The sequence below is a fragment of the Zea mays genome, chromosome 7 (genome assembly GCF_902167145.1).
Source record: "Zea mays cultivar B73 chromosome 7, Zm-B73-REFERENCE-NAM-5.0, whole genome shotgun sequence".
In the NCBI taxonomy this organism is placed as follows: Eukaryota; Viridiplantae; Streptophyta; class Magnoliopsida; order Poales; family Poaceae; genus Zea; species Zea mays.
In genome coordinates, this window is record NC_050102.1 from 17,380,273 (window position 1) to 17,407,607 (window position 27,335).

Sequence of the window (27,335 nt, forward strand, 5' to 3'; positions counted from 1 at the left end):
CGCCTGAGAGAGATCGAGTCCATACTGGCGTGTGCGAGTTATGTGGATCTCAAATCGTCGAAGCCCTTTTCTACACCTCCATTTTCTCGACCGTGTTTCATAATGACAAAAATCTCAATGGTCCAAACATAGACCGGCCTACAACTTTAAACCCTAGCCCATCCCATGACTTACTAAAACTCTAACGCCCAGAATAACGAGCGGACGACGATCAGGTGCCCACCTAAACCCTAACCTAACTCCCGCCTCCTCCCAGCCGAGCGAGCCACTGCGTAGCGCGACTATAACGAGAAATTGGCAATTTTGCCATTATAATTTGTGGGCTTCGTCAATATGCCTTGGGATCCATAGTTCCATCACACATAGACACGGGTAATAAAAGGAAGCAATCGAGAGCGGCAAAATTACAGATTTCTCCGACTACGACTGCCTGCGCCGCCGCCAGCCCCTTGCGTTGAGCAATATCCTCGTCCTCCCGAGAGCGATCCCCGTCGCCCCTGTCCGCGGCCGCCGAGGCGCCGACTCGCCGGCGCGGCGCCGTCTTCCGCCACTGCGCCCTACCGCCCAGGACGAAGCTCCAGCTCCGGCCCACCGTCTCCCTGCCGGCACTGCCGCGCCGAGGGCCCGAGCTCCTCCTCGCCCCATGCCCCCGCGGCCGCCCTGCCCAGCTCCGCCCCGCGCGTTCGCGGCTCTGCGCCCCCGCCAGGCCGAGCTTCGCACGTTCGCCGTCCGCGCCTTCGGCTTCCGCAGTTCGCACAGCTGACAGCAGTCCATTCACCGTCCGCGCCTCCGGTCACCGCACAGTAGTGAGTGCATTCGCCGTCCGTGCCTCCGATCACCATACAACCGTGACCGTTAGCAGCACCTTGATTTTAGCTCGTCCTCCGCCACTGGTGGCAGCGACGCGCTTCCGAGGAGGTTAGAGCATTGGCTGCTATGGCGCCGCCTCACGTCACCAGGAAGAAGGGAAAGGGCGCCGGCGGCAAGACCGACCTGCGTCCCGACCGTAAGCAGTTCAAAAGGCACCACAAGGAGGATGCAGCAGCTGAGCAGGGGGATGGCAACGGAGAGCCGGGTTCTGACCTAGAGGATAATATTAGTAATACATGTCTTGAAATTGCTAATGGAACTGAAGCAAATGCTAAAAAGAGTGATAAACAGTTAAAGAAGGAAGCAAGAAAACAAAGGTATTCAGACATTTTATTCTACTCTGCGACCTTTGTTGACATATGCATCAAACTTTACATCCTTATCTGGTTTTCAACAGGGAACTAGAAATCAGTGCTATGGAGGAAAGGGCTTTGCAGGAAGATATACCACAAACTCCAGATGATTTTGAGAAGTTGGTTAGGAGCTCCCCAAATAGTAGTTTTATCTGGATAAAGTATATGGCAACTTTGTTAGATCTTGCAGATGTTAAGAAAGCACGTGCAGTAGCTGAGAGGTCTGTCTACTGCCCAAAACATTTGTTTTTATATTTTAATATCAAAAAGATCTTTGGTGATAAGAAGTTGTTTTCTACCATCTTAATAGTGTTGATAGATGTGATTTGGTTTTGTGTTGGTTTTATTTTCGAAGGATGTAGAATTTACTTGTTGAAACATTCTTTCAAAAATTTCCTTTTGTTCTGTCAATTCAAATGATACATGTTTGTCCTTTTTCTGTTAGTTTATTTAAACTTTTTTGGATGCATCTCTCTGTCATCATCTTCTACAACTGTTTCTCCTGTCTTTAGAGCTTTAAAAACAATAATCCCCAGAGAAGAAGAAGAGAAACTAAATGTTTGGGTAGCATATTTCAATCTGGAAAATGAATACGGTAGTCCAAGGGAGGTAAGGTTGAATAATGTTGTAGTTTGGGTTGCTGTGCTGTACTTGGATATACTGAGACACTTGGTTGTGTACACTACAGGATGCTGTGAAAAAGGTATTCCAAAGAGCCTTGCAATATTGTGATCCCAAAAAGCTGCACTTGGCTCTTCTTGCGATGTACGAGAGGACCGAACAGTATGAGCTTGCAGATGAACTTCTAGACAGAATAACCAAAAGGTTCAAAACTTCCTGCAAGGTTAGTTTGTAATTTTTTCGAGTTGAAACCATAAGGTTATGCCACGTTCAGTTTGTCCTATTTGTATCTGCAGATCCTATTTGTGACTTATATAATGTAACTGCAGATATGGTTATGCCGCATTCAGTTTGCCCTCAAGCAAGGCAAGGATGTTGAGTACATCAAAGCCATTGTAAACCGTGCACTTCTAAGTTTGCCACACAGAAAGCGCATAAAATTCCTCTCACAAACTGCTATTCTAGAATTCAAATGTGGGGTGCCTGAAGAAGGAAGATCCAGATTTGAACTAATATTGCGGGAGTACCCAAAAAGAACAGACCTTTGGAGTGTTTATCTAGACCAAGTAAGGACTAAGGAGCATTAAGTTCATCATATGTAAAATGGAATCAGTACTTTTTATGCTTTAAAATCTGCAAGTTTGTTGACATGCATATACATTGACCTTTGGTGTAGGAAATCCGCCTTGGTGACGTAGAAGTTATACGGGCATTGTTTGAGAGGAGGGTGGCTTGTCTGACCCTACCTCCAAAAAAGATGCAGGTATGGTTCCTTTCCAATTGAGCATTTTGCCTCCTTATATATATTGTGATAACAAACACGTGATTGCTTGAATCTGTCCTCATGCTGCTTTCACTTCCTATGTGTACTTGATTTTCATTTGAATGGAATATTACCTGTTTTGCTTTATGATACATATATTTGCTAAGACTCAACCTTGAAATGGGCGTTGGCTTAGCTGGGTTTCTGTCATGAGATGTAGCATCCTTGTTCCTTTTACAGTAACACTGACATGATTGCTTGAATTAGTATTGGATTGGTTGTTACTTGTTGCACTATGGTTTATGCTTCTCTATGTTTTTCTGGTAAAAAAAATTATAACTAAGATGACACTTGTTCTTTGGGACTTGATCTTTATGTTGAATGCTGTGTGCTTCACCGTCGCAGTTCTTGTTCAAGAAGTATCTTAACTTCGAGAAGTCACTGGGTAAAGACAACGAAAGAATTCAGCTTGTGCAACAGAAGGCAATCGAATATGTTCAGAGTTCACTGCCGTCACAAGACAACTCTTGAACTACATGGAGACTTAATAAGCCCACAAACAATCATTAGGAAATGCCAGTCGTACTGTAGATGTGATCTCTTTGATGACATTATTGTGAAAAGGTCAATGTAAAATGTGGGCTATTCAAAATTTTGTTTGAAACCGTTATATAAGTTATGAGGCATTAAGTCTAGTATGTCATGTTTCACCCAATTTTTTTGAAAGGATCTATCCTAAGCCGGATCTGGTTCGAATATTGACCTTTTCTATCTGTGGTATTGACTGTTGAGGCACAATTGAATGGGTAACTGTCTGTGCTACTCCTAGCTTAGAAAGCACAAAATACTAGAATATCTGTCTGCGCTTAATCCCTTTATTAAGGGTGCGTTTGGTTGGGGAGTCAATTAGTATGAAGCGGCTCTCTTCTAGTTTTTGAGAATTGAGGCATTTCATTCTGTGTCGGAAAGTCATATGAGTGGAGCCGTTCCGTTTATTGTTTCGTTGAAGAGTCATATGAGTGGAATGGAGAGAGAGGAAGTGTTCGCCCCTGTGAGTGCGCTTGCATGAAAATGATCGGATGCGTTATTCTCCTCTCTATACTCATGTCTCTTCCGACCAAATAAAAGGCGGTTTTTAGCTCTCCAATCAAATAAAAGGCGGTTTTTAGCAGTCCTCTCCAACCAAATAAAAGGCGGTTTTTAGTAGCTTACCCATTCTATCTTATTTTTTATTTAAAATGTCCTTTTGACAATATTTTACATGATTATATGCATGATTTATTGGAGATAGCTTAATAGAAAGAATCCATACAAGAAAGAATAAAAAGGTTCATGTTTCTCTTATTTTCTTCATGCTCGTATGGTGCTCTATGAGTGCATATGGTTATTGCTAGAACGATTTCATAACATATTATGTCTTCATTTATTCTCTACGTGGATTGGATAGGATTAAAAAAACCTATATTTTTTTTGATTTGTTAGTGATTTGAACCCACTAAATCTTGCCCAATCCACATGGATTGAGATTAAAACGTGTGGGCCCTTAAATGGTGTTTGAAAATTGGGAAATTGAGATTAGGATGGGGGTAACGAGGGATATGATAGATTTAGTCCCATATTTGGATAATGTGAAATGAGAAGATAGAAAGGAAAATAAAGACTAGCATTCCCATCCCTCACCTCCTTTAATCGCAGTCTATTTTCATTTTCATTTTTCTATCCAAATTCCCATCCAAACACATTTTAGGCGAGAAATTTGTAATTTTGCCACTCTCAGTTTTAGGTTCCTGTTATTATTGCTATCTCGTGTCTGTAACTGGTGGAATCATCTTTGTCTATAATTTGTGGACCCGATAGCATATTAACGAAGCCCACAAATGATAATGACAAAATTGTCAATGACTCCATTTTATGCCTTGTTTAGAACCCCTAGTGTTATTATTTATCAGCTAAAATTAGTTGTAGAAATTCAAATACTAGCTAATATCCTAGCTAATTGTTAGATACCCCGCTATTAACTAGTTCATTAGTTTGCCCAATTCAACTAAAATCAGCTAAAACTTTGCAAAAGATCTCCTTGCCCCTTTTATACCCACCAGTTCATCCACTCTCCCATACATGACATTGTTTTGGTTTGCAAGCAGGCACCACAGGGCCACACCGTTAGATCGCATCATGTCGCACGGTCGTCCTCCCGTCGTTATCACACCATGCTAGCGGACTCCCATGTCACGAGTCATTGGCAATTTTGCCATTATCATTTGTGGGTATCGTCAATATGTCATTGGACTCACAAATCATAGACTGCCCATCGTCTCTTCGTCGCGCAGCTAGCCTTCATCCCACCGCGTCGCGTAGCTAGTGGCCCGTTGTCACTACTCCGTGTTGTTGGGCTCCCGTCGTGTCGCACCGTCTCCTACTCGCCTCAATGGTCATTGCTCATTCACGTGCTCTCATTTTTCCATTTTGGAATTCCATGTTGGCAAGGATTTAACAATTGATACATGTTCAATTTAATTTAGTTCAATTTGTATCACTATTCAATAATTTTTTATATTTGTTTACGAATTCATGTTGCTTGTGTCACGTTTAGAGTTTGGAGTATGAAATACATTTACTTTTAAAAATGACAGCAAAAATAATCAAGGGCACTATAGTAAATTACTCCAACTAACCTATTAGGAAACCAACTCCGTGTGATTGACGTGTGCAAGGTACTAGGTCCAGGCTAGACCCACACGTGAGTGACTTCTCTATAGTTACCTCTAGAAAGTAACTCTAGAGGATCTCGTCACACCTATTAGATAGGGGTCCAAACAGCTCCAGCTAATAGTTAGCGACCTAAGTTAGTCGGGTCATTCTAGCTAACTATTTGTTAGTTGGGTATCTATTAGCTATAAGGGTTCTAAACATAGCCTTATTAGCATGGGTTCTGTCTAGCTAAAAGACAAGAAGTCAAATCAATCTTTATTGTTCGTTGTTCCATTGTTCTTGTATTAATCAGGATGAGAACACTACTTATATGAATAATCTTAAACACACACTTCTGGATGCTTGAAGCACCACGATACCATGATCAACCGTGAAGTGTCGTCCCTCTCGTTGATCGATGTAAGGAAAATGGACCCCGAGCCATTTGGCTAATTGAGTTTTGGTGTTTGATGAACAACACAATCCGTGAACTAATAAGTTTTCTAGTGTTTGTGTTTGTAGTTCACAGGATGCAAGATTTACTTGGACTAAGGAATTGAGGAAAGCAACACCTCAAAAGAAGGCATTAAGAAGATCCAAGAAAAGTCCAAGTGTGCTGCTGCGGACTGTCTGTGCGAGGAGCACCAGACTGTCCGGTGGCACACCGGACTGTCCGGTGCCCACACGCCGGACTGTCCGGTGCACCAGGGAACTCCAGCCCAACAGCTAGTTCCAGGTGGCACTCGGAGAAAAGACCACCGGATTGTCCGGTGTGAGCACCGGACTGTCCGGTGTGAAAAGCCTGCGGCGCCAACGGTCACCTGCTCTGACAGGGCAACGGCTAGGCGCACCGGACAGGCTACAGTGCGTTGTCCGGTGCACCACCAGGCTGTCCGGTGTGCCGCAGAGAACTGCAGCTTTTCTTTAACGGCTATTTTGGAGTTGGGGCCTATATATACTTCACCCAACCGGCCATTTGAAGGTGTGGGAGCCCAAGCAACATACCAAGACACATAGTGCATATTTCCAAGAGCTCAAACACCCAAGTGCTTAATAGAATCACTCGGTGATTAGCATAGGTGCTTTGCGAAGTGCTTAGGTTAGTTAGACCGCTTTAGCGCTTGCTCTAGGTGAACCCTAGATTGTTGAGTGAGTTTAGATAAACCTCACAACCCCTCGGCTCTTGCGTGAGTCGTTGTAATTGTACCGATTGGGTCGAGAGTCTTGCGAGACCGTGACAACCGTGTTTGTGTCACGGCCGCCACCGTGTACCGGAGGGAACGAGGCCCGTGGCGTTTCGGCCGGAAGCTCGATAGTGGAGACGGCAGGGAGCGTCCGAGAGGAGCTGGAAGCGGAGCACCACTTGCGCGTGGAGAAGGCCCGCGGCTCTCTACGGAGTTACTCGACCGAGGTGCTTGGCCCTCGCGTGGGCTTCCCTTTGCGTAGGGGCACCAACGAGGATTAGTTGGGACCTTGCGTGGTTCTGGATACCTCGGTAAAAATACCGGCGTCATCCACGAGAGTTTGATTCTCTACTTTGCTCTTTAAGTTTTCGCATTTATTTTAAGCATTTAAGTTTCAATCTTGTATTCATACTTGTCTAGTGTAGATTGAAACTTAGCCTTTGCGGTAGAGATAGCAACACTTAGACAAAACCTAGTTTGCACATTCTAGTTTGATTATTTACATAGGTTTTGCTCTAGGGATTTAATTGTGGCCTAGTTTGGCGAAAGTTTTAGAAGTCCTAATTCACCCCCCCCCCTCTTAGGCGTCACCCGTTTCCTTCAATTGGTATCAGAACCTGGTTTGGCTCATTTGAAACGTTTAGCTTCACCGCTAAAAGAGCCGACACTTTTTAGAGGAAGGGATGGATACTCATAGGCCACCACACTTCGACGGCACTAACTTCCCATATTATAGTGCTATAATGGCTTGTTACCTAGAGGCCGTTGATCTAGGTGTTTGGGGAGTCACTCGTGACGGGATGAAACCCCCCAAGAATCCCGAAAAACCCACCGCGAGTGAGGAAAAAGAAATTCATTTAAATGCTAGAGCCAAAAATTGCTTGTATGAATCTCTTAGCATGGATATTTTTAATCAAGTATTTACCTTGAAAACTGCTAATGAGATTTGGCTAAAATTGCATGAGCTCCATGACGGCACATCAAATGTCCATGAGCAAAAACATTGCCTAGTCTTAAATGAGTATAATACTTTTGCTACGAGAGATGATGAGCTTGTTAGAGACATGTATTCTCGTTTAAATCTAATCATCAATGAGCTCAACTCTATTGGCATAGATAAGCTAGGTGATGCAGACATTGTGAGGAAGATTATCTCCCTGCTACCACAACGAAGATATGGGAGCATCATCACCATCCTTCCCAACATGGAGGATTTGAGCAACATGACCCCGACCATTGTGATTGGGAAAATCGCGGCTTTTGAGATGTCGCGAAAAATGTGTCGGGGAGAGGAGCCAACTTCCTCAAGGCCATATGCTTTTGCATGTGATGAAAGGAAGGGCAAAAAGAAGGCTCCCACTCCAAGTTCCTCAAGTGAAGAAGAGGAACAAGAAGAAAGTGATGATGAAGAAGATAATCAACCATGCACATCATCCTCCGAGGACGAAGAAATAATCCGACGCGTCGGAAAGGTAATGGGGATGATCCGCAAGATTAATCTAATGGGTGTGCCCCTGTAGGTCGAAGATATTCTCTTTAACATTGACAGGAAAAAGCAAAGAAAGAGAGGATGATTCACATGTGGGGAGAAAGGCCACTTCAGGGACAGCTGTCCAACTATGGCCAAACCCAAAAAGGAGAGGAGCAAAGGCAAAGCGCTAACAAGTGTTAGAACTTGGGATGATTCTTCAAGTGAAGATGAACCTCCAAGGACGTGCAGCCACCGGTCCTCATCACGCACATCACGGTCATCACACAAATGCCTTATGGCAAGAGGTAAAATGAGCATTCCATCCTCTAGTGATGATAGTAGTAGTGATGATGATGGTGAGGGAAAGCCCTCCGTAATGAACTTGCGGAAGCCGTTAAATTTTTCCAGGATGTTTGCACTAAGCAAAAAGCTCAACTTAAAACCTTGAAAAATAAGTTGATTAGCTCCCAAAATGACTATAAAGGATTGCTAGAAAAATTTGAAACATTTGCAAACCTAAACTGTGAGCTATCAACTAAAATTGAGCAATTAGAGTCTAGTGCTCCATCCACTGCTACTGATGATGGCCTTATTAAAAAGAATGAAAAACTTAAGGCTAAGTTAGCTAGCTCCCAAGAACCTATTGAAAATTTGCTAAAGAAAATGGAAATTCTTAGCATATACAATAATGAGCTAACTACTAAGCTAGAAAACATCGGTAGCACCCCAGCAGCATCTTTAATTGAAATACCTAAAAATATTAAGAAAGATGCTTCTACTTCTTGTTTTGATTTAATTGATGATTCTAACCCCTGCAACCAAGTTCTTGTTGAGAATATTGTTGTAGAAACCTGTACGGATGAGGTTGCAAAGGAAAATGAACAATTAAGGCAAGAAGTGGCTCGCCTTGGCAAGGCTTTGTATGACAAGAAAGGCAAAGCCAAACAAATCCGACCTCCACAGGATAACACCACTGCGGGAGTGAACAAGCCTATGGAGGGAGAAAATGTGATTTGTAGGCTATGCCACATGGAAGGCCATAAGTCTTTCCAATGCAAGGCGATGACCGGGGATAAACAAAGGCAAAAGCTCAAGCAAAAACCATCAAGCAAAATCTCCAACACCTACATCAAAAAGGTGGACAAAAAGACTGCTACACCATATTTGATCAAGAAGAAAAAGAATGGGAACGTGATAGCAATCAAGGCCAACAAGCAAGCCAACAAAGGAAAGGGGGCCAAACGCATCTGGGTGCCAAAGGAAATAATTTCAACCATGAAAAGCACCAAGAAGGTTTGGATCCCGAAAGGGAAGTGAGTGGACCGAAGGTCGACGGGAAATTTGGAGACTTGGCAAAGTTGGGATGTATATCATGGGATACATCATATTGAATCAAGTTTACTGCCAAGTGAGTTATTGAAAATCTTGGACCCAAATTTCCCACTCATGACTAAGGTAACTAGATTTATTGTATTTCTTATTTCTAGATATGCGTATCTATTTTCTTGTATCTAGCTTTACCTTTCATGCCTAGTATTTCATTTGATAATTGCTTTAGACAATGCATGCATACTAGGTAAATCAAATGGTAGGATTGCTTGCTCTCAATTCATACTCTTTAGCAAACCTACATGGTTTAAAATGTTTAATTAAGCACGGCACATAGCTTATTGAATATCCCTAAGTAAATGGCACTAATGCATCAAAAGCTTATATCCAAATGTGTATCATTTAACTTATATGTGCCAAAGATCGGATTATAAATGATTTGCCCCTCTTGATATCAAATCAAAGTGCATGTCTCCTACAAGTATTCAAAACTTGTATGCACACCTTCAGGGGGAGGTTACTCTATAATCTAATACTTTGAGACTAACACCTTTTCAAGTCTATTTCATGTGATAGTCTCATTGTAAGGAAAATGAGGTCCCCGGAGAAAGACAACAATCTTCCACTGCAAAATCTCCAAGAACTCTCATGTCTCTCTAGCTCGCCATTGAATTTCAATCGGTATCTTTTGAGACTACATCTAGTATCATTTACATGTCTTCTCCAATATTTGATTAGATTATATTTCATATCATGTACTTCCATGTTGCTAAAAATGCATAAGTGATTAACTCATATTCGGTTACCTATGCATAAGGGAAGTTAGTCTTTTCAAATCATGTCTTGCACCTCTAATTTTCACATGCTTTTCCTAAGATCTCTGTCAGGGGGAGCTTTTCTTCATCTCTAAAGGGGGAGAAAACTCTTTCTAAAGGAGAACACTCATTTAGGGGGAGTAATCTTTTGAGGACAAGCTTTTATTTTCTTCCTACATGCTTTTAATGTCTTCCTTTTCGGTGGTTGATGCCAAAGGGGGAGAAGTTTAGGGACCAAAGCAATGAAAACTATATCAAACACCAAACACCACCAATTTAAAATTTTATATCTATAAATGGTTTTTCAAGTGGTTTTGGTTATTTGGTCCTAAAATAGGAAGTAAGTGAATTATGGAGTTAGGGGGAGGCTTAAGTTCATAATATCACATTGTGGGGGACAAACATGCATCCTAGCAAGTAAATTGCATATTTTCATTCAAATACTTGTATTATTTGCTTGCTTTGGTTGTGTTGTCATCAATCACCAAAAAGGGGGAGATTGTAAGGAAAATGGACCCCGGTCCATTTGGCTAATTGAGTTTTGGTGTTTGATGAACAACACAATCCGTGAACTAATAAGTTTTCTAGTGTTTGTGTTTGTAGTTCACAGGATGCAAGATTTACTTGGACTAAGGAATTGAGGAAAGCAACACCTCAAAAGAAGACATTAAGAAGATCCAAGAAAAGTCCAAGTGTGCTGCTGCGGACTGTCTGTGCGAGGAGCACCGGACTGTCCGGTGCCCACACGCCGGACTATCCGGTGCACCAGGGAACTCCAGCCCAACGGCTAGTTCCAGGTGGCACTCGGAGAAAAGACCATCGGACTGTCCGGTGTGAGCACCGGACTGTCCGGTGTGAAAAGCCTGCGGCACCAACGGTCACCTGCTCTGACAGGGCAACGGCTAGGCGCACCGGACAGGCTACAGTGCGCTGTCCGGTGTGCCGCAGAGAACTGTAGCTTTTCTCCAACGGCTATTTTGGAGTTGGAGCCTATATATACTTCACCCAACCGGCCATTTGAAGGTGTGGGAGCCCAGGCAACATACCAAGACACATAGTGCATATTTCCAAGAGCTCAAACACCCAAGTGCTTAATAGAATCACTCGGTGATTAGCGTAGGTACTTTGCGAAGTGCTTAGGTTAGTTAGACCGCTTTAGCGCTTGCTCTAGGTGAACCCTAGATTGTTGAGTGAGTTTAGATAAACCTCACAACCCCTCGGCTCTTGCGTGAGTCGTTGTAATTGTACCGAGTGGGGCGAGAGTCTTGCGAGACCGTGACAACCGCGTTTGTGTCACGGCCGCCACCGTGTACCGGAGGGAACGAGGCCCGCGGTGTTTCGGCCGGAAGCTCGATAGTGGAGATGGCGGGGAGCGTCCGAGAGGAGCTGGAAGCGGAGCACCACTTGCGCGTGGAGAAGGCCCGCGGCTCTCTACGGAGTTACTCGACCGAGGTGCTTGGCCCTCCCGTGGGCTTCCCTTTGCGTAGGGGCACCAACGAGGACTAGTCGGGACCTTGCGTGGTTCTGGATACCTCGGTAAAAATACCGGCGTCATCCACGAGAGTTTGATTCTCTACTTTGCTCTTTAAGTTTCCGCATTTATTTTAAGCATTTAAATTTCAATCTTGTATTCATACTTGTCTAGTGTAGATTGAAACTTAGCCTTTGCGGTAGAGATAGCAACACTTAGACAAAACCTAGTTTGCACATTCTAGTTTGATTATTTACACAGGTTTTGCTCTAGGGATTTAATTGTGGCCTAGTTTAGCGAAAGTTTTAGAAGTCCTAATTCACCCCCCCTCTTAGGCGTCACCTGTTTCCTTCAACCAGGAAGCATAGGAAGCCAATGTTGTTGACGTATCAACAACGCCAACCAACACAAAAGCAATTATGATGCCTTTGTTATTCAAACTCTCGAGATAAATGAGGTGCTCAAAGCACCAAGGACAACTCACATCAGCATGCATAGCCCTAGGGTGAGACATCGAGTTAATTCCAATCTAACTTAACAATAGGAAATAATAATTATACTCATAGTTTCACAGACCATATCAATGTAACACCAAATTAATACAACTCATCACTCATCAATTCATAATTCACACACATGTTCATCGGTTTAATCTACAATTATATTCGCATAGACCAATTTAACACATAGACACAATTCATCAATCATTAGTTTAACGCATAGGCCATAAAAACCCCACATACATATAACATGTTCATCAATTATTACGTAAATGGTATGCATATAGTTTCATTTTACTGAAATGTTATAGCTCGTTTAGCTCGTGAGCAGGCTCATTAACGAACCGAACTAGGATGTCAGCGCAGCTCGTGAAAAAATTCAAACGAGCCAAGCTGACCACAAATTGAGCGAGCCGGCGAGCCATGAGCATTTCAACTAGCCCCACATAGCCCAAAAGCATTACAACAACGATGGAGACAAAATGTTATTTCATTTGAAGTGCATTGAAGGTTCAACAATAAAATCAAACTTGATAATTGAAAGCATCTAGGCCCCTGGTTGGTTTTAGTGATTAATGGCAACGTAATATTACATGTGACTAATGTGTGTTTGTAGAGCAAATGGTAAGTTAGGTTACGTTGCAGGGAGTTGCGCTACAATGGTGAAAACAATCCCTCAGATGAGAACTTGAAGTGACGGCTGAAAAAGGCGAATCAAAAGATGAAAGACTTCATATCCTAAGTGTCGAAGGAGTTGTGGACACTTGGTATAGAGTTAGGACTTCTATTTTTGTTTTAACCGTACTATAAAGAGGGATTGTGGATGAGTAGTTTGACCAAGAGAAATCTAGTGTAGTGTCGGTGCATGTTCACACTCACAACTAGTGCTAGGTGTCACTCTATAACTCGCCCATGTGCAGCAACCTACAGTAACAACTAGTTTTGATTGGTGGGTGTATTTATACCCCCTCCACCAGCTATAATAAGTGTCTTGCTGCCCCAACACGCTTGTATTCATTGCTAGAGCATTGCAAGTCCACAAATCATAGTGAGGTGATTAGCAAAATCATAATCCCATGTTAGGACCTCATTAGTGCACATGAGAGCCACCTAGAGCACACACCACATGCATTAGGCTTCTCTTGGTCAAGTGAAGGTCCATGAATTATTACTCTTGGTGATCAGCATCACCTAGACAGCTCAGTGGCGATTGGAGTTTGATGATCACCCTGAAGGATTTGTTGGTGACCTTACTCGGAGATTGTACGCGGTCGTGAGGGATCCACCGCGCCAGATAGGCAAAGGATCATCTCATAGTGAGCACTTGGTTCTTGCGAGGACCAAGGGGGAGCGATACCCTTGCATGGATGCTCCAATGAGGACTCGTGGAGAATGCGGACTCTTCGATACCTCATGAAAAAATTGGAGGAGTCTTCTTGTCCCTACTTTACTTTCCACATTTACTTTGAGCATGTTACTTTGTGTATTTGTTTAGTTAGTATTTGCAATAATGACTTAGGGTTGTTCTCTATTTTGTAGCTTTTACTTGTTGCTAGTAGTTTGGGTGAACTTGGCCTCATGCTTAGGGTTTAATCTTTTGTTAGAATTTTAGAAAAGCCCAATTCACCCTCCTCTTGGGCATCATGATAGTTTCAATGATATTCTATATTGACTTGAATTGATAGCCAAAATGATGTGTTGTTGTGAAGTCAATACTAGTTCAATTAGAAGACAACAATGTAAATGGAAGTATTGAAAGTGCCTATACTTTATGGTTATATGAGGCATAAGGTCGTTCATATAGAATGGTCTAAATTAAAGAGCTTGCTTAGGGAAATCAATAATGCTGAAGTTGATTTTCACTATATTGATTCTATTGTATGCTTAGTGTTGATTTAAATCACTGTGTGGTGTAGGATAGCTTGTAGAGAAAGGGCTTTGAAGAACCAAGCGAGGGTGAAGGTCAAGTGACGACTTGGGTGCCAAAGGACCAATGTTGATGAGGACCTCACTCATATACATACAATGCATGTACCGATAACACGATCACGTGCATGACAATTAAATCTCCAGGTTCGTTCTTGTTGGGGGTCTTCGTCCTCTGAAGGTCCTCAAAAACATGATTTAACAATGTTTTCTAAGTGTAACATATGAACAGGTACCTTCGGTCTCGGGTTCAAATCATATACGGTATGGAAAGCAGGATTGGAACGAAGGATTGAACCAGCGCCGAAGCCGCGCGCGAGAAAGCTTCGGCTCAGTAACAGAAAGAGGAACCGACTTAAGGAGGAAAAGGCTATCTAGTCCTCGACAGTTTGTTCTTAAGTCAATAGTGAATATGAAGGACATGAATGTAATTTCACAAGGCTGCGTCATGTGCCTATAAATAGATGAATAGTACTCTCGTACTGTTCACACTGACTTGTATTCGCTTTTGCGTCACGCTTGTACTTTTACCTTCTGGCAAGCTGAAGGTACATTTGTAATTCAATATTGTTTCTATCTTTCTAGGACAATATGATGAGAATGAATTAATAATGTTATATGATTGTTTATGTTGTTTTTTATATTTCATATGCTTCTCCTTTTATTAACATATATCGCAATTCACGAAGGTATGACCTTCATGACCTTCGTCTGAAGATCATTATATCCCAAGGGAAATAATGCTTCGAAGGACGAAGGGCATTAACGTTTAATATCTTGTGTTGCCTTGTTCTTAATTCATAGCATTTGAGAACAAGTCCCCAACATTGGCGCCCACCTCCGGTGAACTCTTTTGACCACCTTCGGCAAGCACTGACCTTCGTCATGTCGCCGAAGAAAGCTTCAACGCCAGGGACTGCTGCACTGCAGCCACTGGACCCAAACCAGGAAACTCTTTCTCTTCGAGAGGCTCGAAGCCAGAAGAGGAAAGCCATCAGTCCAACACTCCAGGAGGAGGAGTTGGACCAAGAGATCAGGGACATGGAAATATTCCATCAGCAAGTACAAAGGAAGAAGGAGAAGATGGCGCGACTGGCTGATCTTCAAAGGAAGATCGACGAAGCTACTGAAGAAGTGTGTCATCTTGCTCAAGATGAACAAGATCGAAGGCCCCAACACAGGGAGCTTCGTCAAGAAGGCTTGTTCAACGAAGATGGATGGTATGATGATTTTAATCATGATACCTTTACTTTTGATGATGCTTCTCCCTTGGCAGCAGAACTGCAGGCTACCCCATGGCCCCCGTCATATAAGCCACCTTAGCTTCCCATGTATGATGGGCACTCAGATCCAAAGCAGTTTCTGATGAGCTACGAAGCAACTATATCTTCGTATGGAGGCAATACCGCAGTCATGGCGAAGTCCTTCATCACGGCAGTCCGGAATGTAGCCCAAACATGGTATTCTTCTCTTCGGCCAGGAACTATCACGTCGTGGCAGAAGCTTAAGGACATGCTGGTTATCAGTTTCCAAGGCTTTCAAATGAAGGCGGTCACAGCTTAGGCCCTATTCCAATGCACGCAAGACCATGAAGAATACCTTCAAGCATATGTGAAAGGGAAATGTGCCCTTGGGCCATTTCTAAGTATTTTGGTGATTTAGTGTCCAACACAAATGCCTAAGTGTTAAATGGTGGACAAAGTACAAATCAAGTATAAAGGTATGTCTCTCAGAATTAGTACATTGTTTTAGAGACTAATGTATTGTGTCTAAGTGCTGGAAACAGGAAAAATCAAGTTGAAATTAAAGATGCCTTTGTTTAGCCAAAGTCAGCTCTGTCTGGGTGCACCGGACAGTGTCCGGTGGTGCACCGGACAGTGTCCGGTGCGCCAGGCTGGCTCAGGCGAACTTGCTGCTCTCGGGAAGTGATTAACGGCGTACGGCTATAATTCACCGGACTGTCCGGTGTGCACCGGACTGTCCGGTGAGCCAACGATCGGGTGGGCCAACGGTCGGCCACGCGATCCGTGCAAGACACGTGGCCGAGCCAACGGTCGGAAGGGGGCACCGGACTGTCCGGTGTGCACCGGACAGTGTTTGGTGCGCCAACGGCTCCAAAGCACCAACGGTCGGCTTCGCCAAAGAAGGAAAGAAATCCGCACCGGACTGTCCGGTGCGCCAGGCGACAGAAGGCAAGAATTGCCTTTCTGGAATGCACTCAACGGCTCCTAGCTGCCTTGGGGCTATAAAAGGGACCCCTAGGCGCATGGAGGAGTACACTAAGCATTCTCTAAGCATTCCTAAGCACCAAGACTTTGATTCCGCACATTTGATTCTTTGCGATAGCAATTAGAGCTCCATTTGAGTTGTGAACTCGCTGAGTTGTGTTGTGAGCTCTTGTTGCGACTTGTGTGCGTGTTGGTACTCTGATTTCGTGTCTTGTGTGCGTTGCTCATCCCTCCCTTACTCTGTGCTTCTTTGTGAACATCAAAGTGTAAGGGCGAGAGGCTCCAAGTTGTGGAGATTCCTTGCGAGCGGGATATAGTAAAGTGAAAGCAAAACACCGTGGTATTCAAGTGGGTCTTTGGACCGCTTGAAAGGGGTTGATTGCAACCCTCGTCCGTTGGGACGCCACAACGTGGAATAGGCAAGTGTTGGACTTGGCCGAACCACGGGATAAACCACTGTGCCATCTTTGTGTTGATCTCTTTGTGGTTATCGTGTTGTGTAATTTCTCCTCTCTAGCCACTTGGCTTATTTGTGCTAACACCTAATCAAGTTTTGTGGATTAAGTTTCAAGTTTTTACAGGATCACCTATTCACCCCCCCCCCTCTAGGTGCTCTCAATTGGTATCGGAGCCGTTCTCTTCAAGAAAGGGACTAACCGCCCGAAGAGATGGATCCTAGGGGCAAGGGGATGGTGGTCAACGATAAGGAGAAGGAGTCCTTTGTCAATGATCCAAAGGAGGACAAGCCTACTGACTCGGGCTCGAGCCACAAAAGAAAAGATGGGAAGAAGAAGAAAACAAGGCGCATCAAAGAGATAGTCTACTACGACAGCGACGAATCCTCTTCTTCCCAAAAGGACGACGACAACGACTATGAGAAAAAGAAGACGGTTAATTCAAACTTCTCTTTTGATTATTCTCGTATTCCTCAAAGTACCAATGCTCATTTACTCTCCATTCCACTTGGTAAACCTCCTCATTTTGATGGAGAGGACTACGGATTTTGGAGTCACAAAATGCGTAGTCACCTGTTCTCTCTCCATCCTAGTATATGGGAGATAGTAGAGAGTGGAATGAAATTTGATAGCTCGGATAGTCCTTTGTTTATCAATGAACAGATTCATAAAAATGCACAAGCTATTACTGTGTTGTTAGCCTCATTGTGCAGGGACGAGTATCATAAGATGAGCGGCTTGGACAATGCCAAGCAGATCTGGGACACCCTCAAGATCTCACATGAGGGGAACGACGTCACCATGCTCACCAAGATGGAGTTGGTGGAAGGCGAACTCGGGAGATTCGCGATGATAAGAGGGGAGGAGCCAACACAGACGTACAACAGGCTAAAAACCCTCGTCAACAAGATAAGGAGCTATTGAAGCACGCGAAGGACGGACCACGACGTCGTCCGCCTAATGCTAAGGTCCTTTACTATCCTTGATCCACATCTTGTCAACAATATTCGTGAGAATCCCAGGTACACCAAGATGTCGCCCGAAGAAATTCTTGGGAAATTTGTAAGCGGGCGGATGATGATCAAGGAGGCGAGATACGTGGATGATGCATTGAATGGCCCAATCCACGAGCCTCAAACCGTTGCTCTCAAAGTGACAAGGAGCAAAGAGGCACTATCTAGCAAGGTGGCGCAAGTTGAGGCGGCCGGGCTTAATGAGAAAGAAATGGCCCTTATCATCAAGCGGTTCAAGACGGCACTAAAGGGTCGCAAGGAGCACCCCAACAAGAACAAGACGAAGGGGAAGCGCTCCTGCTTCAAATGTGGTAAGATTGGTCACTTTATCGCTAATTGTCCCGATAATGATAGTAACCAGGAAAAGAAGAGTGGAAAGTGGGAAAAGAAGAAGAACTACAAGAAGGCGAAGGGCGAGGCACATCTTGGAAAGGAGTGGGATTCGGATTGCTCCTCGTCCGACTACGACAACGAAGGACTCGCCGCCACCGCCTTCAACAAGTCATCCCTCTTCCCCAACGAGCATCACACATGCCTCATGGCAAAGGAGAAGAAGGTATGTACTCGAAACAATACTACTTATGCTTCTTCAAGCGAGGATGAGTCTAGTGATGATGATGAAATAGACTATTCATGCTTATTCAAGGGCTTAGATAGATCTAAGATTGATAAGATTAATGAATTGATTGATGCTTTGAATGATAAGAACAGATTACTAGAAAAACAAGAGGACCTTTTATATGAAGAGCATGATAAATTTGTTAGTGCACAAAATTCTCTTGCTCTAGAAGTTAAAAGGAATGAAATGCTTTCTTGTGAACTATCTACTTGTCATGAAACCATTTCTACTTTAAAAAGTGTTAATGATGATTTAAATGCTAAACTAGAAGTAGCAAGTAAATCTAACTCTTGTGTAGAACATGTTATGATTTGCAATAGGTGCAAAGATTTTAATGTTGATGCTTGTAGTGAACACCTAGTTTGCATTTCTAAATTAAATGATGAAGTGGCTAGTCTTAATGCCCAACTTAAGACTAGCAAGAGTGAATTTGACAAGCTAAAATTTGCAAGGGATGCCTACACGATTGGTAGACACCCCTCAATTAAGGATGGTCTTAGCTTCAAGAGGGAAGTCAAGAACTTAACAAGCCAAAAGGCTTCCATCTCCGCCAAGGAGAAAGGGAAGGCCCCTATGGCTAGTAGTGCTCAAAAGAACCATGCCTTCATGTATCATGATAGGAGACAGTCTAGAAATGGTTATAGAAGTTATGATGCTCTTGATTCTTATGCCATGGTTGCTTCTAGTTCTTCCATTATGCATGATAGAAATTTAGCTAGGAGAAATGTTATTAATCACATGCCTAGAAGAAATGTTGTTCATGTGCCTAGGAAAACAAATAGTGAACCTTCTACAATTTATCATGCTTTAAATGTTTCCTTTGCTATTTGTAGAAAGGATAGGAAGATAGTTGCTAGAAAATTAGGGGCAAAATGCAAGGGAGATAAAACTTGCATTTGGGTCCCTAAGGCTATTTGTACTAACCTTGTAGGACCCAACATGAGTTGGGTACCTAAGACCCAAGCCTAAATTTGCCTTGCAGGTTTATGCATCCGGGGGCTCAAGCTGGATTATCGACAGCGGATGCACAAACCACATGACGGGGGAAAAGAGGATGTTCTCTTCCTACGTCAAGAACAAGGATCCCCAAGATTCAATCATATTCGGTGATGGGAACCAAGGCAAGGTGAAAGGGTTAGGAAAAATTGCTATTTCATCCGAGCACTCTATTTCTAATGTGTTCTTAGTTGAGTCACTTGGATATAACTTGTTGTCTGTGAGTCAATTATGTAATATGGGATATAATTGTCTATTCACAAATGTAGATGTGTCTGTCTTTAGAAGAAGTGATGGTTCATTAGCTTTTAAGGGTGTATTAGACGACAAACTCTATTTAGTTGATTTTGCAAAAGAGGAGGCCGGTCTAGATGCATGCTTAATTACTAAGACTAGCATGGGCTGGCTGTGGCATCGCCGCTTAGCACATGTGGGGATGAAGAACCTTCACAAGCTTATAAAGGGAGAACACGTGATAGGTCTAACTAATGTTACTTTCGAAAAAGATAGACCTTGTGCAGCTTGTCAAGCAGGGAAACAGGTGGGAAGCTCTCATCATGCCAAAAATGTGATGACAACATCAAGACCCCTGGAGTTACTTCACATGGACCTCTTCGGACCCGTCGCCTATCTAAGCATAGGAGGAAGTAAGTATGGTCTTGTTATAGTTGATGATTTTTCCCGCTTCACTTGGGTATTCTTTTTGCAGGATAAATCTGAAACCCAAGGGACCCTCAAGCGCTTTCTAAGGAGAGCTCAAAACGAGTTTGAGCTCAAAGTGAAGAAGATAAGGAGCGACAATGGGTCCGAATTCAAGAACCTTCAAGTGGAGGAGTATCTTGAGGAGGAAGGAATCAAGCACGAGTTCTCCGCTCCCTACACACCACAGCAAAATGGTGTGGTAGAGAGGAAGAATAGGACACTTATAGACATGGCGAGGACGATGCTTGGAGAATTCAAGACCCCCGAGCGCTTTTGGTCGGAAGCCGTGAACACGGCTTGCCACGCCATCAACCTGGTCTACCTTCATCGCCTCCTCAAGAAAACTTCGTATGAGCTACTAACCGGTAACAAACCCAATGTTTTGTATTTTCGAGTTTTTGGGAGTAAATGCTACATTCTAGTGAAGAAGGGTAGGAATTCCAAATTTGCTCAAAGCGGTAGAAGGGTTTTTGTTAGGTTATGACTCAAATACAAAGGCGTATAGGGTCTTCAACAAATCATCGGGTTCGGTTGAAGTCTCTAGCGACGTTGTATTTGATGAGACTAATGGCTCTCCAAGAGAGCAAGTTGTTGATCTTGATGATGTAGATGAAGAAGACGTTCCAACGGCTGCAATACGCACCATGGCGATTGGAGATGTGCGGCCACAGGAACAAAATGAGCGAGATCAACCTTCTTCCTCAACAATGGTGCATCCCCCAACTCAAGACGATGAACAGGTTCATCAAGAGGAGGCGTGTGATCAAAGGGGAGCACAAGATGATCATGTAATGGAGGAAGAAGCGCAACCGGCACCTCCAACCCAAGTTCGAGCGATGATTCAAAGGGATCATCCCGTCGACCAGATTTTGGGTGACATTAGCAAGGGAGTAACTACTCGGTCTCGATTAGTTAATTTTTGTGAGCATTACTCTTTTGTCTCTTCTATTGAGCCTTTCAGGGTAGAAGAGGCCTTGCTAGATCCGGACTGGGTGTTGGCCATGCAGGAGGAGCTTAACAACTTCAAGAGAAATGAAGTTTGGACACTGGTGCCTCGTCCCAAGCAAAATGTTGTGGGAACCAAGTGGGTGTTCCGCAACAAACAAGACGATCACGGGGTGGTGACAAGGAACAAGGCACGACTTGTGGCAAAAGGTTATGCCCAAGTCGCAGGTTTGGACTTTGAGGAGACTTTTGCTCCTGTGGCTAGGCTAGAGTCCATTCGTATATTGCTAGCATATGCCGCTCACCATTCTTTCAGGTTGTTCCAAATGGATGTGAAGAGCGCTTTCCTCAACGGGCCAATCAAGGAGGAGGTGTACATAGAGCAACCCCCTGGCTTCGAGGATGAATGGTACCCCGACCACGTGTGTAAGCTCTCTAAGGCGCTCTATGGACTTAAGCAAGCCCCAAGAGCATGGTATGAATGCCTTAGAGACTTTTTAATTGCTAATTCTTTCAAGGTTGGGAAAGCCGATCCAACTCTTTTCACTAAGACTTGTGATGGTGATCTTTTTGTGTGCAAAATATATGTCGATGACATAATATTTGGTTCTACTAACCAAAAGTCTTGTGAAGAGTTTAGCAGGGTGATGACTCAAAAGTTCGAGATGTCGATGATGGGCGAGTTAAGCTATTTCCTTGGGTTCCAAGTGAGGCAACTCAAGGATGGGACTTTCATCTCCCAAACAAAGTACACACAAGACTTGATCAAGCGGTTTGGGATGAAGGACGCCAAGCCCGCAAAGACTCCAATGGGAACCAACGGACACACCGACCTCAACAAAGGAGGTAAGTCCGTTGATCAAAAAGCATACCAGTCTATGATAGGGTCTTTACTTTATTTATGTGCTAGTAGACCGGATGTTATGCTTAGTGTATGCATGTGTGCTAGATTTCAATCTGATCCAAGGGAGTGTCACTTAGTGGCTGTGAAGCGAATTCTTAGATATTTAGTCGCTACGCCTTGCTTCGGGATCTGGTATCCAAAGGGGTCTACCTTTGACTTGATTGGATATTCAGACTCCGACTATATGCTGGATGTAAGGTCGATAGGAAGAGTACATCGGGGACGTGCCAATTCTTAGGAAGGTCCCTGGTGTCATAGAGTTCTAAGAAATAAACTTCTGTTGCCCTATCCACCGCTGAGGCCGAGTACGTTGCCGCAGGACAGTGTTGCGCGCAACTACTTTGGATGAGGCAAACCCTCAGGGACTTTGGCTACAATTTGAGCAAAGTCCCACTCCTATGTGATAATGAGAGTGCTATCCGCATGGCGGATAATCCTGTTGAACACAGCCGCACAAAGCACATAGACATCTGGCATCACTTTTTGAGAGACCACCAGCAAAAGGGAGATATCGAAGTGTTTCATGTTAGCTCCGAGAACCAGCTAGCCGATATCTTTACCAAGCCTTTAGATGAGCAGACCTTTTGCAAGTTGCGTAGTGAGCTAAATGTCTTAGATTCGCGGAACTTGGATTGATTTATAGCATACATGTGTTTTATGCCTTGATCATGTTCCTTAAGCATTTTGTTGTTTACTTATGGTGCTCAAGTTGTACAAACACTCCCTGGACCTCACAAGTCCACTTGCAAGTGATGCACATATTTAGGGGGAGATGTGCTACAACTTGACCCTTTGAGACTAACTGTGTGCTTGAGTTTGCTTAATTTAGTCTCAAAGGAGGTTTGAAAGGGAAAAGGTGGACTTGGACCATGCAAGACTTCCACTGCACTCCGATGAAAGAGTAACTTATTCCAAGTTCATCTTTGTACTCTCATTGCCTTTTTTACTCTTAGTTGAAGATTTTGGTGAGGCAATGGGGTTAAAGGGCCAAAATTGATCCAGTTTTGGTGCTTGATGCCAAAGGGGGAGAAAATAAGGCCAAAGCAATAAATGGATCAGCTACTACTTGTGAATTTTGAAAATAGTAGAGTTAGAGTTTTTGTTTGTCAAAATACTCTTGTTTGCCTCTTATTGTCAAAAGTTGGTCTCTTGTGGGGAGAAGGCTTAATTATGGGAAAAAGGGGGAGTTTTTGAATCCTTGATCAATTTCTCGTGAAATATCTCTCTTTATGTTTCAACATGTGTGTTTGACTTAGAGATAGGAAATTGAGTTTGATTTGCAAAAACAAACCAAGTGGTGGCAAAGAATGATCCATATATGTCAAATTTGAATCAAAACAATTTTGAGTTCTTATTTGAAGTGATTTTGCACTTGTTCTACTTGCTTTATGTTGTGTTGGCATAAATCACCAAAAAGGGAGAGATTGAAAGGGAAATGTGCCCTTGGGCCATTTCTAAGTATTTTGGTGATTTAGTGTCCAACACAAATGCCTAAGTGTTAAATGGTGGACAAAGTACAAATCAAGTATAAAGGTATGTTTCTCAGACTTAGTACATTGTTTTAGAGACTAATGTATTGTGTCTAAGTGTTGGAAACAGGAAAAATCAAGTTGAAATTAAAGATGGCTTTGTTCAGCCAAAGTCAGCTCTATCTGGGTGCACCGGACTGTCCGGTGGTGCACCGGACTATGTCCGGTGCGCCAGGCTGGCTCAGGCGAACTTGCTGCTCTCGGGAAGTGATTAACAGCGTACGGCTATAATTCACCGGACTGTCCGGTGTGCACCGGACTGTCCGGTGAGCCAACGGTCGGGTGGGCCAACGGTCGGCCGCGTGATCCGCGCAAGACACGTGGCCGAGCCAACGGTCGGAAGGGGGCACCGGACAGTGTCCGGTGCGCCAACGGCTCCAAAGCGCCAACGGTCGGCTTCGCCAAAGAAGGAAAGAAATCCGCACCGGACAGTGTCCGGTGGTGCACCGGACTGTCCGGTGCGCCAGGCGACAGAAGGCAAGAATTGCCTTCCTGGAATGCACTCAACGGCTCCTAGCTGCCTTGGGGCTATAAAAGGGACCCCTAGGCGCATGGAGGAGTACACTAAGCATTCTCTAAGCATTCCTAAGCACCAAGACTTCGATTCCGCGCATTTGATTCTTTGCGATAGCAATTAGAGCTCCATTTGAGTTGTGAACTCGCTGAGTTGTGTTGTGAGCTCTTGTTGCGACTTGTGTGCGTGTTGGTACTCTGATTTCGTGTCTTGTGTGCGTTGCTCATCCCTCCCTTACTCCATGCTTCTTTGTGAACATCAAAGTGTAAGGGCGAGAGGCTCCAAGTTGTGGAGATTCCTTGCGAGCGGGATATAGTAAAGTGAAAGCAAAACACCGTGGTATTCAAGTGGGTCTTTGGACCGCTTGAAAGGGGTTGATTGCAACCCTCGTCCGTTGGGACGCCGCAACGTGGAATAGGCAAGTGTTGGACTTGGCCGAACCATGGGATAAACCACTGTGCCATCTCTGTGTTGATCTCTTTGTGGTTATCGTGTTGTGCAATTTCTCCTCTCTAGCCACTTGGCTTATTTGTGCTAACACCTAATCAAGTTTTGTGGATTAAGTTTCAAGTTTTTACAGGATCACCTATTCACCCCCCCCCCCCTCCCCTCTAGGTGCTCTCAATATGTACGAAGGTTCTTGCGACTGAGGGCACAAGCACCTACAGTGCCTAATGAAATTGTCATTGAGGCCATGATCAAGGGTCTTAGGCTAGGACCTACTGCTCAATATTTTGCCAGAAATCCCCCACAGACCCTAGAGAAGCTACTTCAAAAAATGGATGAGTACATTCGAGCTGATAACGACTTCCGCCAAAGAAGGGAGGAAGCGTATAGATTCTTTGAGATGACCAGGGGCTTCGGAGGACGAATCCACCCAAGGCATGTTAGGTCGATTCATAGCTCCAGTCAGAACGACGACAAAGGGAACCAGCCCCAGAGGTCACAGTACACCTCACAATCTTTGGCCCAACAACAAAGCTCTTTCAGGCCACCATCTCCAAGGGGCAGAGGCGCCAGGGGCTTCGGAGGAAGGTTTGGGGATCAGCCCAGGAAGATCTACTGTTTATTATGTGGCGAGGACAAGGGCCATACTACAAGAATGTGCCAAATCACTATCCAGAAGCAGAAGGAGATCACAGAAGCCGAAGCTCGGCAGAGTCAGACGAAGCAGGTCTTGCACACTGCTTTGTGCCACTCTCCCTACATACCAGAGTATGTGGGCAATCATCCCACATCTTCTGCTGCTTCGGCTAGCCACTCACAGGCTTCCGGGTCACAACTCCCACCCCCACCACCACTACAGCCGACCTATTCTCGAAGCCAGCCAAAAAGGCGCCAGTACTCTCAGCAGCAACGTGAAGTCAGGGAGGAATTCAAGCTCGCACAGTCAACAGTACTATGCCAGAATCAAAGCACATTTATTGAGTGATATTCTACCCCTGAAGTACTTTTATGTTCCATGTCATTTTGTTTTTCAATAAGGAACAAACAATGTAGAACTAGTTTTAATTTCTTGTAATAGTTTCACTTTTATCAGAATGAAATATATCTTCTCCAAATAATTATGAAGCTCAAAAATTGCTGAAGCTCAAGAGTCGTTCCTAAGGGGATGGAGAGCTAAAAATCGCAGCCAAAGTTTCGCCGAAGCTACAAAAAGTCGTTCCTAAAGGAGCGCAGCGTAAGTTTTGTCGAAGCTACAAAAAGTCGTTCCTAAGGGAGTGCAGTGTAAGTTTTCTTCTCAAAAGTCGTTCCTAAGGGAATGCAGAGCCAAATACCGCCGAAATATAAGGCAAAGAAGTTCAAAAGACGTTCCTAAGGGGATGCAGAACTTATACCGCCGAAATAGAAGACGAAGAAGTTCAAAAGACGTTCCTAAGGGAATGCAGAACTTACACCGAAAAATAAGCGGTGAAGCCGAAAAATAAACGGCAAAGAGATTTCGATCGTTCCTAAGGGAACGCAGAGATTATGTGTTTCAGTGTCAGCGTGTGGGTGTGAGTCTTCGGCATTGGCATCATTCTTTGCATCATATCATCACATCATCCCGCATAGCATCACATCATACATCATATCGCACCTATGACATGAATTGACTACGAAGTCGATCTTCGGAGAATGCTCTGTAAAAATGAAAATATGTCAAGGCACAAAGCCGAAAAATACAGCTTCGTCATCTCTGTTGCAAAAGAAGGGATTCCTTGTTTACGAAGCATGGATGTTTTTACGAAGCATGGATATTTTCACGAAGCACAGATCTTTTTCTTTACGAAGCATGAAAAGAAGGGAAGGTGTTTTTTCGCCAAAGGCTCAAAAACGGTATGTATATAAAGTTTCATGCATCGCAAAGAACTGAATTACAAATAATTTACATATTAGATTCAAAAATATGCACATCGAATATTACAGTCTTGTTACAGCAAAGCTACATTGATTATCTAAAAATGTTTTTACAATAAGTACTAGTCCTCTTTCAGGACCTTCTCCGCAACTTCATTTAGCAACTTGTTAACAACTTTGTCAACAATAGATTCGGCCATATTGATGATCTCTATTGCTTTCTCCGTTTCTGGGTCGGCCAGGGGGTCGAACGGTTCCGGTGGAGGATTTAGTTCAGCTATAGTAGAAAAAAATAATCAGTTCGAAGTCACAAAAACAAATGCTGAAGCTAGATGCCGTGAAACAATACCTATACGTCTTTCACGTTCTGCAGCTTGCTCAGCTTGTTTCGCTTCCACTCGGGCGTCATGAATATCTTTTTCACTCTTCTTCATAATTTTGTGAGCTATCTCTCGGCCACCATTTGCCCAGATGGCAATGTAAAATTTTCCGCCCATTAAGCTTGCTTCAGCTGAGGGATCCTTTGTGTCATCCACGGAGAAGGCAGCTTCGGCTTGGGCCAGGGTCTTGACATGGTCACACCCCGCCTTCTCCAGGATGGCCGAAATTCCTCTCGCACCAGAGAACGCGCAGACATCCCCGTGATCGCTTAAAATTTCTTCAAAAGCTTTGGCCTCTCCACTTATCCATTCGCTAACACCTTCAGGGTCACCTCGTATGAAGTTACCTTCGTTGGAATATGCGTCGACGTTGACGAAGCTAGCCTTTATTTTTTCCACGCAGCCCAAGGATTTTTCAAAACATTTCTTTGGATGCGCGAAGTTCTTAAACTGTTTTCTCTAAATGGTTTTTCCAATATTCACTGATATCTCGGTTAGCTTCTGCAAGACCGCATTTTTCTTTGGCTTCGGCCAAATGTTTCCGAAGGTCTTCGATTTCATTCTTCTGGATTTCGGCTTGAGTCTTGAAACTACCCTCATCTTCTTTCACTTTGTTAACCAATGAAATCAGTATTTTGTCTTTTTCAAGACCTTCGTTTCTTAGTTCAATTACCTCTGAACGAAGGTTGTTCAGAGCCATCGTATACCCTTCGTCT

The 27,335-nt window shown here is 43.8% G+C and overlaps 1 protein-coding gene across 3 annotated transcripts; it reads left to right on the forward strand.

Annotated features, from left to right (window-relative positions):
• The first annotated feature begins 396 nt into the window (after positions 1 to 396).
• LOC103632100 (rRNA biogenesis protein RRP5) lies at positions 397 to 3,405 on the forward strand. Of its 3 annotated transcripts, none has more exons than XM_008653950.4 (8): positions 412 to 806; positions 877 to 1,187; positions 1,268 to 1,444; positions 1,736 to 1,832; positions 1,912 to 2,067; positions 2,174 to 2,410; positions 2,521 to 2,607; positions 3,013 to 3,405. In XM_008653950.4, the coding sequence occupies exons 2-8, from the start codon at positions 937 to 939 to the stop codon at positions 3,136 to 3,138; spliced, it is 1,131 nt and encodes a 376-aa protein (XP_008652172.1). In that variant the 5' UTR covers positions 412 to 806; positions 877 to 936; the 3' UTR covers positions 3,139 to 3,405. The 3 variants fall into 3 exon arrangements, with proteins under 3 accessions (XP_035816747.1, XP_008652172.1, XP_035816748.1); XM_035960855.1 differs by having other exon boundaries at positions 901 to 1,187; XM_035960854.1 differs by having other exon boundaries at positions 397 to 1,187.
• The last annotated feature ends 23,930 nt before the right edge of the window (positions 3,406 to 27,335 follow it).

Excerpts from the sequence above, each read along its gene's own strand:
- LOC103632100 (XM_035960854.1), top strand. The coding sequence starts at position 937 with ATGGCGCCGCCTCACGTCACCAGGAAGAAGGGAAAGGGCGCCGGCGGC. Across the intron at positions 2,411-2,520 it reads GGAGTGTTTATCTAGACCAA|GAAATCCGCCTTGGTGACGT; the intron begins GTAAGGACTAAG and ends CCTTTGGTGTAG. Across the intron at positions 2,608-3,012 it reads TACCTCCAAAAAAGATGCAG|TTCTTGTTCAAGAAGTATCT; the intron begins GTATGGTTCCTT and ends TCACCGTCGCAG.